This window comes from Uranotaenia lowii, chromosome 3 (genome assembly GCF_029784155.1).
Source record: "Uranotaenia lowii strain MFRU-FL chromosome 3, ASM2978415v1, whole genome shotgun sequence".
In the NCBI taxonomy this organism is placed as follows: Eukaryota; Metazoa; Arthropoda; class Insecta; order Diptera; family Culicidae; genus Uranotaenia; species Uranotaenia lowii.
The window spans coordinates 138,157,276-138,173,191 of NC_073693.1; the positions used below are offsets into that span (position 1 = coordinate 138,157,276).

The 15,916-nt window shown below is 39.7% G+C and overlaps 1 protein-coding gene across 13 annotated transcripts in view; it reads left to right on the forward strand.

Moving 5' to 3' along the window:
* The window catches only part of LOC129750880 (DE-cadherin), a 44,342-nt gene extending 28,752 nt beyond the window's left edge, over positions 1–15,590 (forward strand). For all 13 annotated transcript variants that reach the window (XM_055746011.1, XM_055746015.1, XM_055746019.1 and 10 more), the window contains one exon: positions 82–15,590. In XM_055746011.1, the coding sequence (XP_055601986.1) occupies positions 464–5,002 (4,539 nt within the window). In that variant the 5' untranslated portion in view covers positions 82–463 and the 3' untranslated portion in view covers positions 5,003–15,590. The remainder of the gene's footprint in view (positions 1–81) is intronic.
* The last annotated feature ends 326 nt before the right edge of the window (positions 15,591–15,916 follow it).

Genomic DNA, 15,916 nt, shown 5'->3' on the forward strand with positions numbered 1-15,916 from the left:
AACGTTCTATTGATAAGCCTTACGCAATGTTCATGTGTTCCCCTTTCTTCTCTCTTCCTCCAAACTGATGGTGTTGTATAGGGGTTTGCGTTTCACGGACACTCGAATAAACACCTCAGCTTTTCTACTAGGAATTTCTAGAGTCAGCCCTTCTTCTTATCACTCTGACTAAGGTGATTCGTTACAACTGGGTGCAGCTTTTTTTCCTTACCATGACAGATGGGGGAAGACACTATCCTATGGCAGCGTTATTATCAGCAGCAGCAGTGATGACTTCAACTGGCGGCGCAAAGATGCATCACCCTTAGAGAGAGGGAGCGAGTATTTTGAACTACGGGAAGAGTGCCTTTTTCCGAACGGAAACCTTTTTATTCGGTTTCGGAAAATTTTGATAGATTTTAGTTTTATCGAGATAAAGTCCCATTAGTACGTAAAAGTTTACTAAACGTAAAACATAAGCAAAATGAATAAGATAGTGATAGCTGTAGTCGTATATCTAGCGATATCGGTGTTTACCACGCAATCAGATAGTAATTTCTTCAGAAAAAATGTAGAAAGCAATGGCAGCAGTAGGTTAAGTAGAACAGACGATGTGAGCCGTTTCGGCTTCAGGGAAGTGTTTAGTCTGGACCGAGTAGATAGTCGGAGAAGTCGAAGAAGTTTGTACGATGAAACCTATGAGACTGATAATGGGTTGAATGAATTTGGTCTTTTGCCACTGGGAACTTCGAGGCCTGTCAAAGCTGTCGATAATCGGAAGCCGGTGTTTGTGAACTGTGAAGGTTACGCTCCGTCGGTGAAGGAAGAGCGAGACCCAGGAGAGTACGTCATTCAAGTGAATGCAACGGATCCGGACGAACATCAGAAGATTTCCTACAGTTTTGTGACGGCTCCCGGGGAACGATCCAAGTTTAGGATAGACAAGACTACCGGACAAATTACTACGACCCATCGATTTGATCGAGATGAACCGATCCGAGAGAAGGAGGTTTACATCACAGTTCGTGCCACTGATGATGGGCTTCCGAATTTGGATGATGTCTGTACCTTCAAGGTGACCATCGAAGACATCAACGACAACCCACCGGTGTTCGATAAAACCAGATACGACGAACCCATCACCAAGGATGCTAAAATTGGGACAAGAGTGGCTTCAATATCAGCCACCGATTTGGACGACGGAGATAACAGTATTATCAAGTATGAGATTCTTCAGAAGCACAACGATCACACCTATTTTAGGATTAATCCCAACAACGGTATTGTCACCTTAGCTAAATCGATAGACAAAAGTCCGGGTCAATATTATCAAATCTACGTTCGAGCTTACAACACCGTACCGGAACAGGATGCAGAAGTGGAAGTAAAAATTCCCGTCATCGAATCCAATAAACTCCCTCCCTACTTCACTGAAGTTCAACAAACTCCTATCTCGCTGGATGAAAATTTCAGCAACTACAGTGCAGCTCTAGCGACGATGAGAGCAAAATCAAACATAGCTGGCAAACCGGAGTTGATCTACGAGCTGATCACTGGAAGGACAGAACAAACCAACGGACGAAACACGTTTCTGCTCGAACAGAGAGAAGATACTGCCATCATACTTCTGGGCAAAGCGCTAGATTACGAAACCATTACAGAATATACACTTACTGTGAGTGTAAAAAATACCCACGATCTGATAGCTCAAACTGTAGTCAAAATTAAAGTTCTCGATGTGAACGATAACATTCCCTACTTCACTGAAGTAACTTCCGGTTGGATCCCGGAGAATGAACCCGCAGGAACTCCTGTGATGCAAGTTCGTGCTTTCGACATGGATGGAACCTCGGCCAACAACATCGTTTCGTTCAGATTGGCAGACAACGAAGAATACTTTGCCATCGATTACAACACCGGTAACATCACGGCTTTGACTATGTTTGATCGTGAAGCCACCGATACCTATCACCTGAAAATCATTGCCGAAGACAATTCTCCATCTGCGCTGTACAACAACGGCAAACCGAACTCCATTTCGCAGACCTTTATTATCAAGATTTCCGACAAGAACGATCACCCGCCCAAGTTTACCAAGGATTATTACGTTTCCGAGAACGTTGCGGAAGATGCCAACAAGAACACGGTAGTGATTGTGGTCACGGCCCAGGACGTGGATACGGCTTCCCAAATCACGTATTCGATCGTTTCCGGTAACATCGGAAATGCGTTCAAGATTGACGAGACGACGGGTGCTATTTCGGTAGACAACGAGCTGGATTATGAGAACATTACCGAGTACACGTTGCAGGTGCGTGCCTTCGATGGAACCTACGACGATAACGCAACGGTTTCGATCAAGGTCGAAGATGTTAACGATAATCTACCGAAGTTTGCGAAGAACGACTACAACCTGGAAATCGAAGAAGAAAAGATTATGGAAGGTTGTATCGCGACGATTGAGGCTTGGGATCCAGATATTAAGGATCGCTCGGCTCCACAGCACATTAAATTTGCGATTGTGAAGGTTGAACAGAGGCCTTTGCTTGAGATTGACGATGCAGGATGTTTGCGACAGAAGGCTCCGCTTGACCGGGATCAACCGAATGGGCACAAAGCTTGGCAAGTTATTATTTCGGCAACCGATGAGGACGGTAGTGGAAGACAGTCGACAACTACGGTGAATATCATTCTGATCGATACCAACGATAATCCACCCTTTTTAACCAATTCGATGCCGGTGGTTTGGTACGAAAATCAGGAGCCGGGAAGGATAACTCAGTTAACGGCGGATGATTACGACGAACCTCAGAACGGGCCACCGTTTAAGTTTGAGATTTCGGACGGTGCCAGTAACGATATCAAGAACAAGTTTAGAATTGATGCAGATGTGCTGTATGCTCAGCATAATTTTGATCGGGAGCAGCAGAAGGAGTACCGTATTCCGATTCTGATAACCGATAGTGGTTCACCGAGGCCGTTGAGCAAGGTCAGCGAATTGCATCTGGTGATTGGAGATGTGAACGACAACGAGATGAGCGACGGCGAGAGTAAGATCTTCGTGTACAACTACAAGGGAGAATCGCCGAATGCCGAGATCGGAAGGGTGTATGTTGAAGATTTGGATGATTGGGATCTTCCGGACAAGACGTTCCGCTGGAAGGATGAGTACAGTGGTCACGATAATTTCATGTTGAACGAAGATACCGGTATGATAACGATGCTGCAGGGTACGCGTGGTGGAGAGTATGAGCTGTTTTTCGTTGTGACGGAACAGTCGAGTTATTTCGCGCGGCATTCGGTGTCGGCAAAGGTGGTGGTTACGGTTAAGGAAATCCCGGAAGAAGCGGTGGACAAGAGTGGGTCGATACGATTCTATGGAATCACGGCAGAGGAATTTGTAACGCGTAGTCCTTCTCTTTCGCTAACGCCAAAGGATAGATTGCAGGCCAGTATTGCGGATTTGTTCAACATCAGCAAGGATAATGTGGATGTGTTTACGGTGTTGCAGCGCGATAACAATGCATCATTGTTGGATGTGAGATTTTCAGCTCACGGAAGTCCTTATTATGAGCCGGAACGTTTGAACGGTTTGATTGGCTACCATCAGAGGACTCTGGAGGAAGAACTTGGGCTGCGGATGTTGATGGTTAGTATTGATGAGTGTATCGAAGAGAAAATGCGGTGTGAGCTGTCATGTAAAAATGTGCTACACAAGTCGAGTGTACCGATAGCAGTTTACACGAACACAAGCTCGTTTGTCGGAGTCAATGCGTTTGTGCAGGCAGAGTGTGTGTGCGATGCCCCACCAATAATGACGGAATGTTTGAACGGAGGCACTCCTTACAACGATAAGTGCGAATGTTTGGAAGGTTATGAAGGTCCTCATTGTGAGGAGATCGCTATCGGTTTCTACGGGCATGGTTATGCAATGTACCCACCGGTGAGTCCGTGCAACATGACCAGAATAAGCTTGGAGCTTACGCCACATCGAGAGGATGGATTGGTCATGTACATTGGGCCGATGAGTTTCAATCCGCTGCTGCCGATTCAAGATTTCTTGGCACTGGAACTGGTGAAAGGACTTCCGGTTCTGTTGTTGGACTATGGAACCGGTACAATCCGTATTGAGCACAAGCATCGTTACCCTCAAGGTAGACCATTTACTGTGGAAATAGTGCTGCAACCGCAAACGGTGGAAATGATCGTGGACAACTGTAAGCTTTCGACTTGTATGAGCTTAGATGCTCCGAAAGGACCGAACGAGTCGCTGAACGTTAATTCTCCTTTGCAATTGGGTGGAGCTGCCGTGAATTTGGAGTCTCTCGGGTCGATGTTCAACTGGACCTATGTACCGCAAAGTAAGGGTTTCAGTGGCTGCTTACGAAATTTAACGATCAACGACAAGACGTATAACTTAGGTTCGCCAAGCCTGGCCAAGAACCATGACCCGGGCTGTCATCGATCGGTGGCGGTAGCGGTATCTTTCGGAATCGATTCTAACTTCCTGATCGCTATCATTGTGTGCATTGCGGTTCTGTTGATATTACTGTTGGCAGTCGTGGTGCACAAGAAACATCAAGACGGATGGCACGAGAAGGATATGGATGACATACGGGAGACAATAATCAACTACGAAGAAGAAGGCGGTGGAGAGCGGGACGCAGAGTATGATCTCACAGTGCTTCGGGCACCACCATACACGGATAAACCTTACGGAATCGACCCGCGGCAGAACGAAGCCGTACCGGATATCGGTGCTTTCCTGACAGACAAGAAGGACGCGTGCGATAAGGATGCCGATGCGTATCCAATCGACGATGTGCGGCATTATGCCTACGAAGGGGACGGCAACAGTTCCGGATCCTTGTCCAGTTTAGCATCGTGCACCGATGAAGGTGATCTCAAGTTTAACTATTTATCAAACTTCGGACCTCGCTTCCGGAAGCTGGCTGACATGTACGGCGAGGAACCATCCGACACGGATTCTAACGTGGACGACGACGAAGGATGGAGAATCTGAGCGAAAACGATGGGTACAAAAGTTTAGAAATATCTATTAAAATCGGCATCGTTTGTCTCATCGAGCCACTAGAAGAGAGTTATCAGTCGCGGAAGCCAAAGACTAAAGTTTGGACCAATATTGGTAGCAATTTTTTCGGTATATGAAATAGAAAGTTTTTTTTGTATATTTTAAACGAGAAGAAAACGGCGATCAATAAACATTGTTTGAATTTTTGAACTGAGAGTCTACTGCTAAAGCAATAAAAAAAACGGATACAAGTATTTTAGGCAAATTGACCAAACCGCACAATGTGCAATCTCGTTGACTCCAGCTTGGTGGTTTCGTAGATGATTCATCGAAAAGTGGTCGTCGTGTGAATGAGCTAGCGTAAAGTTGCTGACGGGGTGCTGACTACAGGTAAAAAATAAGGTCACGTGACATTTGTTAGATTCCGGTACCCGAGCCCGTGGATGAGAAAGCATTTATTCACCCCCAAACAAAAATAACAAAAAAAAACACCGTTCCTCTGGGCTGGTTTTCCCAAAATTGAGACATTCCTTATACCGTTCGTTTTTTTCTCTTCATTTTTTTTTTTCTTCATTTCAACTCTAGTAGCTATTAACAGCGCTGTTCGCTGCATGAGTCATTTTCATTTTTCGAAACATGACGAATCGTTTTAAATGTATGTGAGAGTGTGTGTATGCGTCTAGTGTGTGTGTGTATGTGTATAAATATGTAAGCCCGTTTGAATTGAAGTTCCCGTAGGCCGGTTTTCGGGTGCCCTGATTGATTGGTATCGGAACCAGTAGGACAGGAACCATTACGGGGAAAACGACGGTGCGGCGAGCTGATCGAATTAGACAATGTCTTCCATCGGTGTCCCTTCTTGTGTTAGTTATGTATGTATGTTGTGTAGGTATGATGAAGTCTTATGCTCGGGTTCTGATGTTTTATGTATAATAGTAGTGAGGTATTGGAAACATTTTTCTTATCCATCCAATCGAAACGTCTCAGTCGTGATAACATGTTGTACATATTGTCCCCCACTCAAGAATGCTTTCGTCAGAAAGCATTGATACTTGTCGCGTTTAACGTACATTTTCGATTTGGGTTCTAAGCTGTCGGAATATTGTTTTTTTTTTAATTAAAACAAACTTTTACTCTCCTTAAAATTTAATTGTTTTAAAAATCAATATTTAACAGCTTAGGCCCTTTCGCAAAAGTACGCTCCAACTATCGATGTAATTTCGAAATAGTCTGCTGAAGTTCTATCACTTGTAGAAAGACTGTCTAGACTAGACTGATAATGTTGTAAATGTCAGAGGCATCTGTTGTTGCTCTTTTGAGCAAGCACGAGAAAGATTGTCCAATTCGATGGGAACTGAAATGTGTTTGTTATGAAGTGTTGACAAATCTTCTCCATCGGTAGATTGACGAAAATAACATCTAAACCATCCGGCGTCCGACGTCAATATTCATTTTGCCCAAATTTCGACCTCTGGTAGAGAAGTTCGTCATGGAAATGTTGTTATTGTTTTCTGTTCAGTTCGTACAGGCTGTCCTCGAAAATTTGAGTCGACAAATCTTTCAAAAATAAAATTAACATGTTCGTCGCCAATCGTCACTCACTCAGAAAAAGTCCAACTATGAAAGGCTAACGGAGAAAAATATGGTTACAATCCGAAATAATTTTGAATAAAATATATATCTCCAAATTGGTGTTTTGACTTTTCAAATTTAGACGTATTTTTATCGATCCGTTTAGAACACGGTGAGTGTGGCAATCAGACGTTTATGTATTGTGGTAGTCATTGCGCTTTCGTTTTAAAATTAATTTTAATCTATTAAAGCTTTGATGCTGTTATCTGTTCAAAAGTAAATCCTCACTGCCTATTGGAAAAAGGTAAATACACGCTCCTTTTTTTAAACTCAAAATTAAGTAATTTTGGTTCAAAACAGCACTTCAGTAGCAGCCCTCAACTTTGAGTTCGACTGGGCAATCGCAAAACTAAGTTCAGATAGGCATACTCAATATTATGTTCGGCAGCCGAACACAAATTTATCCTTTTTATTCGAGGGTTGCTTATTTTCAGGGAATTTAAGGATATATAAATTTTTTTGTACCCGGATGTTGCTGTTCCGGTACAGGTCGAACTCAGCTTTGCTCCCTCGCCGAAGGAAAAAAAGGGATCAATTTTGAGTTCGCAGTTCGAACTCCCTTTGAACCAACGCAAGGAGGAAAAAGGGTACTAAACTTTAAGTTCATAGAATCGAACTATGTTTTGAACCTCGGTTATACTTAATTTTGAGTTAAAATAAAGGAGCGTGTATGAAGTACTAATTCACTTGTAGAATAGTGGATGGTTGCAATTGCAAAAACAGTTGATATCTGACGATTTCGTTAGAAATTCTTGATTATACAACTGGATAGTTAAGTTCGAGTTCGTTCTGAGAAAAGACAAAGATTGATCATCAATATCAACTCAGTTTTATCACGTTCATCGCTTTTTTTCTGATTTTTTGCGGGGAACCAATCTTTTAAATGTTAAATGCCGCTAAAATTGCAAAAGTTTTCTCTGAGGTCCTAGATTAGACCTCTAATGGAACTTCGCGGGCTCAAAAAGCCGCTAGCGTTCGGATTAGCATTTGCCGTAAAAAATAACCAATGTGATTTCCAATGACTCATTAACGAACTTTTCTGTTCCATTTGGTACTAATTTGGAACTTCTATGAACCTTTGTTGGTACAGATGAATTTTGAATTCGTCTACCACTTTTTTTCAATTTGGTTACAAAGTGGTTTGATTTCCCTCAAGTAACCTTTACTCAGCCAAATGTGAACTTGATTGTCCCAATTTAATCTGTAGTGTGACCTTTGAGAACTTGAGAATCAATTCTGGATAACGCCTTATATATAGACGAATTTCAAATCAAATCGGCACGAAGTGTGCATGACCCTCTCAGAATTCAATGAAACTTTATAGATATAAGAATCTTACATGAGAGAGGTTCATAAGAGAGTTTTGGAAAAACGATTGAATTTTTAGAAAAAAATATTTATTTTTTTTTTTGAAATCCTACACTGAGAAAAATACATTTCGAAAAATTGAAACTCAATCCCCAAAAAATGCCATCTCAAAATTTGATGAATTTTTTTTCTAAGCCGGATAATAATAAGGCCAACAAGTCGTCCATACATTACAACTTGTGCATATTTAAGGAAAACAAGTTTTTCCAACAAAAAGTTTTTTTTGAATATCATGTAATTTATTTTTTCAGTGTAGATTTCCAACCTTCAATTCAAAAGCTGCTTCGTTGAATTGGTTGTACTGATTTCGAAGAAATAATAGCTCCGATTGTAATAATTGATAAGTAAGTGGCAATCCTACAGTACACTGATAAAAATGCAAAATAAAAAATCGATTTAAAATATTGTTCTCAGATTTACACTGTATCAAAAAATTGTCCGTACAGCACGTACCTTAAAATCCAAACAATCAAAAAGTGCACTTTTTCAGTCAATAAAAATACTACAATTAAATCATTCGTTGCAGAAACTAGTCCATTTTATAGATCAGTATTAAAAATGTTTATGAATTAAACCTTTAAAATAATAAAAATCATTTTGTATAGAAAGTCCCAAAAACGACGTCAAAAAATTGTCCGTACACTGAGGCCTTTGTCAAATATTAGTCTAATAAACAGTTATGTGTCAGTCTATCAAACGCAGAAACAGTGGTCTGAGCGATGAATACGGTAAAATGAACGGTATTTAGCGTAAATCAATAGATTTCAACAATTTGTGGATTATATTAACAGAAAACTGTCTGCTCCTCACATAAAAAAATATCCGTTGACATCCGGAAACTGATTGTTGACCTGAAGAATGACGGTAAAAGCTTGTCCGAAATTGCAAGTATAGTAAAAGAGCCACCGTCGGTTCAGTATGTCCTTCAGAACTTAAAGAAGACTAACTCCCTGGAGACATAACATACTTCAGGAAGAGGCCGTAAACTGAAGCTTACGGATCGTCACCATCGCATCATTGTCAGGGAAATTAGTCAGAATCCTGAAATCAGTGCCCCGAAACTAGATGACAGCCTGAAGAATTTTGAAAACATACAAGTTAATCCTCAAACGGTACGGAACATACTTCATGAGAAATAAACCGTGGTCGTGTTGCTCGTAAGAAGCCGTTTATATCTGCTAAGAATAAGAAAAAGCGGCTGGAATACGCCCAAAAGTATGTCCTGGAACTGGAAGAGTTCTGGCAGAACGTCATATTCACTGACGAAAGCAATTTTAATATTTTTGGGTCAGACGGACATGTAGCAGTATGGCGTAATCCAAATACTGAATTGGATCCAAAAAACTTGCGACCAAAAGTTAAGCACGGTGGTGGCCATGTAATGGTGTGGGGTGCATTCAGCGCAAATGGCAACACGACCTCAGTATTTTTTCTCATGCTCCGTACCGTTTGAGGATTAATTTGTACACCCAAAATTCAGCCTCTGTGCCAATGGCGTGTAGTCAATTACATAGCATCATTGGTACAAGAAGATAACGCGATCGGTGCTGATTCGATTTGCTCCCACCGGCATTAATCTCCCAAGTTAACCGAATTGCGTATGTCTGAATGAAACAAAATAAAAACGCTTTCACGTCCCTCCCTATCGCACCACAAGACGAAGAAGGATGGAAATAAATACCGGCCAACACCAGGCAGCCAGCGAACCGAGCACTGTGCTTGTGAATGTAGCAAAAGCAACAACAAAAACATCCTTCTAATTCAATCCCTTCAATCCACCAGCAAACAACCACGGCCGAGCTGTGCGTGTGTATGCAGTAAAAGCAACAACAAAAAAAACATTCCTTCAATTCAATTCGCCGGCAAACAACCACGGCTAAGCTGTGCGTGTGTATGTAGCAAAAGCAACAAGAATATATTCCTTCAATTCACCGGCAAACAAGCACCGGCAAAGCTGCCCGGCTTTAGCAGCTGTGTATATGTAGCGTGTGTATGTAATAGCAGGCAGTAAGCAAAGCACAGTTCTCATTCAATGGGTTTCCCGTTTCCTTCACTCCCGTTCCCTTTCCCGTTTCCATCGCAAGACAAATGAATACCTTGAAAGGAGGCCAAACACCGGGAAGCCACTGTCGTGCGTTTCTTTTGTGATTGATCGGTGGCAGAATGCCTATGACAAATATCCCTCTACCTGCATGAAGCTCAAATAGTACACTGGTTAAAATGTCGGTCTGGCAAGTCCATTTAGTTAGTGATTTGAGTTCGATTCTCCCTACGGGCGCTGTGGTTTATATTTTTATTTTCTTGTTTCTGGGATGAATTATCCAATAGGAAGGAAATCCCATAAAATGTTTTTCTTGTTTTGCTTGAATGTAGTGGTCATGCATCATTTTAGTTGGGAGCCGAGTCCTTATGCCAGTTACGGTTTTTCAAACATATCATCTTCGGCACAGTGCACATTTCAGCGCATTATCGGCACAGAGATATGCTAAATAGGCATTGGATTTTTGCAACCTCTTCTATGGGTGTATGTTTTCAATATTCTTCAGGCTGTCATCTAGTTTCGGTGCACTGATTTTAGGATTCTGACTAATTGCCTGACAATGATGCGATGGTGACGATCCGTAAGCTTCAGTTCGCAGCCTCTTCCTGAAGTATGTTATGTCTCCAGGGAGCAAGTCTTCTTAAAGTTCTGAAGGACATACTGAACCGACGATCGTGGCCCTTTTACTATACTTGCAATTCCGGACAAGCTTTTACCGTCATTCTTCAGGTCAACAATCAGTTTCCGGATGACAACGGGTTTTTTTTTTTGTGAGGAGCAGACAGTTTCCTGTTAATTTAATCCACAAATTGTTGTAATCTATTGGTTAACGCTAAATACCGTTCATTTTACCGTATTTATCGCTCAGACCACTGGAAATTGTCTTTGCAGAGAACTCACGTTTCTGCGTTTGATAGACTGACACATAACTGTTTATTTGACTAATATTTGACAAAGGCCTCAGTGTACGGACAATTTTTTGACGTCGTTTTTGGGACTTTCTATACAAAATGATTTTTATTATTTTAAAGGTTTAATTCATAAACATTTTTAATACTGATCTACAAGAAGGACTAGTTTCTGCAGCGAATGATGTAATTGTAGTATTTTTATTGACTGAAAAAGTGCACTTTTTGATTGTTTGAATTTCAAGGTACGTGCTGTACGGACAATTTTTTGATACAGTGTAATTAAAAAAAAAAGTGGTGGAGAATAATGTGGTCTACAACTCTTCTGAACATCACAAAGTGAGCACTCTTAAGGGAAAAAAGTTTGACTATCAAAAACTTTTTAAAGTTTTTTGGGGCCATATTCAGAATAAAAATACCTTTTAGCAGGAATTTGATGTTTATTTATTTGTAGGTACAAACGAATCAAACTTTTGTGTTCCGGAAATCGTTTTGGCTTTTTTAAAATAAACTCTCAAGTTCCTCTGACATTTGTGTGCATTATTTGTTTATTTGTTTCGTCAATCGTAACGTAGACTAGTTTGATACATGTGTATTTCCTTAAGAATAGGTTTAAGCAGTGTCTGCTTTACAATTTTTCTCAAGAATTTAGATTTCTTCGATGAAAATATTGTTTGAGTTTTTGCCGAGACATTGTAAAGTCAATGGTTTCGCAGTGTTGATTGTAAGAGGCCATCATGCGATTTATTGGCCCGTTTTTCGCGTAGTTTGTGCGATAGTGATTAATGAAAAATAAATTTCGATTTCGGAGTTGCCGAGAGGGTGCATAAAAGTTTAATTTTGATAGAATTTCTTTTGAGTCTATACGCTTCGAAACGATATCGTTTACAAATGAAACCATTGCATATTCGCGGCGTTCTTTTAGTGTTTGTATGTCAATGAGCATGCAGCGCGCTTTATATGATGGAAGTGGAAATGATGTCCAACCTAATTTACGAAGGGCATATAGTAGAAATTGCTTTTGAACTGATTCTATTCTTTCTTCGTGTGAAATTGAATATGGGGACCAAACAACGCTGCAATGTTCCAGTAAAGACCTTATATAGGCAATATATAGTGTTTTTATTGTGTATGGGTCTTGAAAATTAAAGCTAAAGCGCTTAATAAAGCCCAGCATGTTATTTGCCCTATGGATGATAGTATTGTAATGGTCTGTGAAAGTAAGTTTGGAGTCTAAGATAATTCCTAAATCCCTGACTCGTTCACATTTTTCTACATTCTGATCTCCTAATGTAATTGTTATGTTTGGTGTTGTTCTTTTTCTGCTAAATGATATTAAGCTGCATTTTTTTACATTGAGCTTCAGAAGGCTTTTTTTGCACCACAGGTAGAAAATGTGAATTTCATTCTGGAATAAGCTGATGTCTTCTTCATTTATTATTTCCAAATAGAGCTTCATGTCGTCGGCATAAATGAGCATTTTGAGATTTTTGAGAATAAAGGAAATGTCATTTACATATAGTATGAAAAGTAGGGGTCCTAAATGAGATCCTTGTGGAACTCCTGAAGTGACTTGAATAGGAAGCGATTTCTTTCCATTGAAATTTATTATTTGTTGGCGATTCGTTAGGTATGATTCACGCCATTTCAGGAGTTGAGATTTTATGCCAATTTTTTGTAATTTGAAAAGAAGCATTGGTATGTCTATGCGATCAAATGCCTTACTAAAGTCTGTATAAAGAGCTTCCACATGGTTGCCATTATCCATTGCATTCAATGAAAAGTCTATAAATTCAATTAAAATAGTTGAGGTTGAACGGTCTTTGAAAAAGTCATGTTGCCTGTCAGTTATTCGGTTCTTAATTTGGGCAAATAATTTTTCGTTTATAATTGCTTCAAAAAGCTTTGGAATGCAAGAGATAATGGCTATTCCGCGATAATTTCGAATGTCAGACTTTCGACCAGATTTGAATATAGGCACTAAAAATGAACTTTTCCAAATTTTAGGAAAATTTTCTGATTCCAATGACATATTGAAAAGCCAAAACAATGAAGCTGTCATTTCCATTGTCAAACTTTTCATGAATACAGGAGGAATTCCGTCTGGTCCTGGACTTTTCGAAGCGTCCTTGCAGAATATCCTGCACATGAACTTGAATAACTCTTTAGATATGTAATAGATATAGAATTTTGTTATACCTTTCTCTGTTTGTTTAATTGTCCAGTCATATAGTTCTATTGGTGTTGCAATGAACCAATGCAATAAACTTTTAGTTTTGGATTAAAGTTATACACTTAAAAAAAATTCATTTCAGTATGGACTTGAAGAAATTTTTTTTTAGAGATTTTTTTCCCCTTAAATATGTGTACAAGTTGCAATGTAGGCATTATTACTACTCGTCTTAAAAAAAATCCTTAAATTCTGAGATGGAGTTTGTTGGGGAATAAAGTTTTAGTTATTAAAATGCATTTTTCTCAATGTAGGATTTTAAAATATTTTTTGTCTATTTTTTTTTCTAAAAATTCAATCATCTTTCTAAAACTCCCCGGTAAACCACATTTGTGTAGGAATTGTATTTTTAGAGCTATAAATTTACATAAAAAATTGGCCTGAAAAGCGCCCTTTTTAAATGTTAGTCTAGATCCTTTTTGGGAAAACTAAGTATACCAAGTGACTACGTTAGGTCTATACACATATAAAGTTTCATTCAACTCTGAGAGAGTCATGTAAGATACTGTGTTGAGTTGGCGCGAAATCCGTCTATAAAGAGAAAAGTGTCTTCTTTTCGGGGTACACCCTGTACGCTTCGAATTCGGTAGGTCATCATGGCATAGGTCATTCTCCCCCCGTGCTACATTTCGTGTTTCGGCTTCTGTCCAGTGAGAATGATGAAGAAAGAGAACCTGAATGAGGGAGGGAGGAAGGGGTGTCGTCATGCTCCAGTATTTTAACAAACCCCTGGTCGAACATATCAAATCAGTTCGATTTCCTTTTGATACGCCCTGTGTCTCAAGTATGACATCGATTCATTTAAAAGCTGGACTATAATTCCGAACGAATTGACCGTGTACAGGTCGGCCCCATGAATGACGAAGTGGCGTAACGGGGCCGTCGCTAGACTGCCGATTGCCTTGTGCTTTCCACCGAACCATGTAGTAGTACTTTACCGAGAGAACACATTGAACTTTCCTTATATAGACGACACGAATCGTTGTTTATTCTTTGATTGAACACGAAGGTCCAGTTCCAGTCCGAGAAATATCAGAAGTGATAGAGCGTGGAAAAATGACTGCTGGCTCCCCGATTGCTGACGGAAGCTCTATATTTCAGTATTGTCTTTGGATGTATTTTATTTGCAGTAAAATTGATTTATTCATTTCAACGTAAAAAGAAATAGCTTCTTTCCGAAGAAGTATAGAGTATAGAGTTAATACTCAAAAGTTCAGATTGTGACAACAATTACTCGTAAACCAACATTCAACAGCATTGACAGCGCTTGGAAAATTATTTTCAAACTTCAGCAATCGATCTACGACAGATACAGCATAAAGCGAAAGAGAAACAATATGAGACACAAACATAAACAATACTTGCAATCTAGCTGCCTTATTCCGAGACAAAAAAAACGGAATCCTGTAACACGATTTAGTCCTCATTTTTAACTAAATAATAAAGAAAAACGGCGAAACAGAACCCCGCTTTTACCGAACTCAAACGAAGAAACGGAAATCAAACAGTAACTAGTTTTAACGAACAAACGGAAAAATGATGTAAATCGTATTTTTTTTTTCTAAGAAGAAAGAGAGACAGAGAGAGTGCCTTTACGTGTTGACGAAGCACGGCAAGAATTTTAAGTCCTTAAACGTAATTATATTTATAGCGATTTTAAAACAGAAATAAAACAGAAAACCTGTAAAGTTGCAATTAATCAAAAATGGAAAAACGATTATTTTTTCTCTCGAAGAAAAGAAGACTCGTCAAACGGCGGACCACTCTCGATTGTGCGAGAGAGAATATTCGAATAGGCAAATGAGAGTTTTATTTAGCGGTAAAAGCGAAACCAACTTTTAGGTGTCAATTTTTTAAAAACATATAGTTTTAAGCTCTGCTGCGAAAAGTGAAACAAAAAAGAATAGAAAGAGTGATAATCAAAGAATTACGCATACCACACATACTGTAAGGAACAAGCAAAAGTTGGTTTGGTACATTTCGAGTAGAGAATAATCAAATCGAAAGAAAGAGAGAGAGACACGAACAAACTAAGAAGAAAAAACAAGTTCAACGGCAAAAAGCGAAGAGCGCCGCAAAAAGTGATCAATAATTTTAGATAAGCGCGCAGATTGATTAGACTTAATTTTAATTTATTTGATACACGAGCGAGTTGGAATCGTCCAGTCGAGAAGCAGCTAGCGAGCGATTAAATTAGAAAACTTAGCGGTTTAATATGATTGATACTATATTTACCTATAATTGAGTGCGTTTTGTAAATGATGAGCGTGGGTGCGAAAACGAACTGCTGCAAGAGAGAGAAACGGAATAATGATCAAAACGTTAATTGTAAATGTATAATTCCATTTTTTAATTAGGCTCTTTTTCAAAGACGGAAAATAAATGACTAGTAATTTGAAAGCCAGCCTGTTTTTATTGGCGTTTCTACGCCTCTAGCCGATGACCGTCTTGGAAGGAAAGAAATTGTTGGTTGTTTGGTTCTGTGTGTTATTGTCTGAGGGAGTGTTGGATTATTAAGTTTTACTGCAGTCTCGTTTGAATGGATCTCTATAAGGTAGAATAAATACCGGCAGTGTCTCCGAGTGTCAACCATGCGGTAAGTATTGCTACACGCAAAATAATTTACACGTTGTGACTACGTGAAAAACTTCATAATTTTTATCCAATTTATTTTCACGTAGATGGAATTGGCGCTGACTAACAATTTACGTGAACTTTTAGTGAGT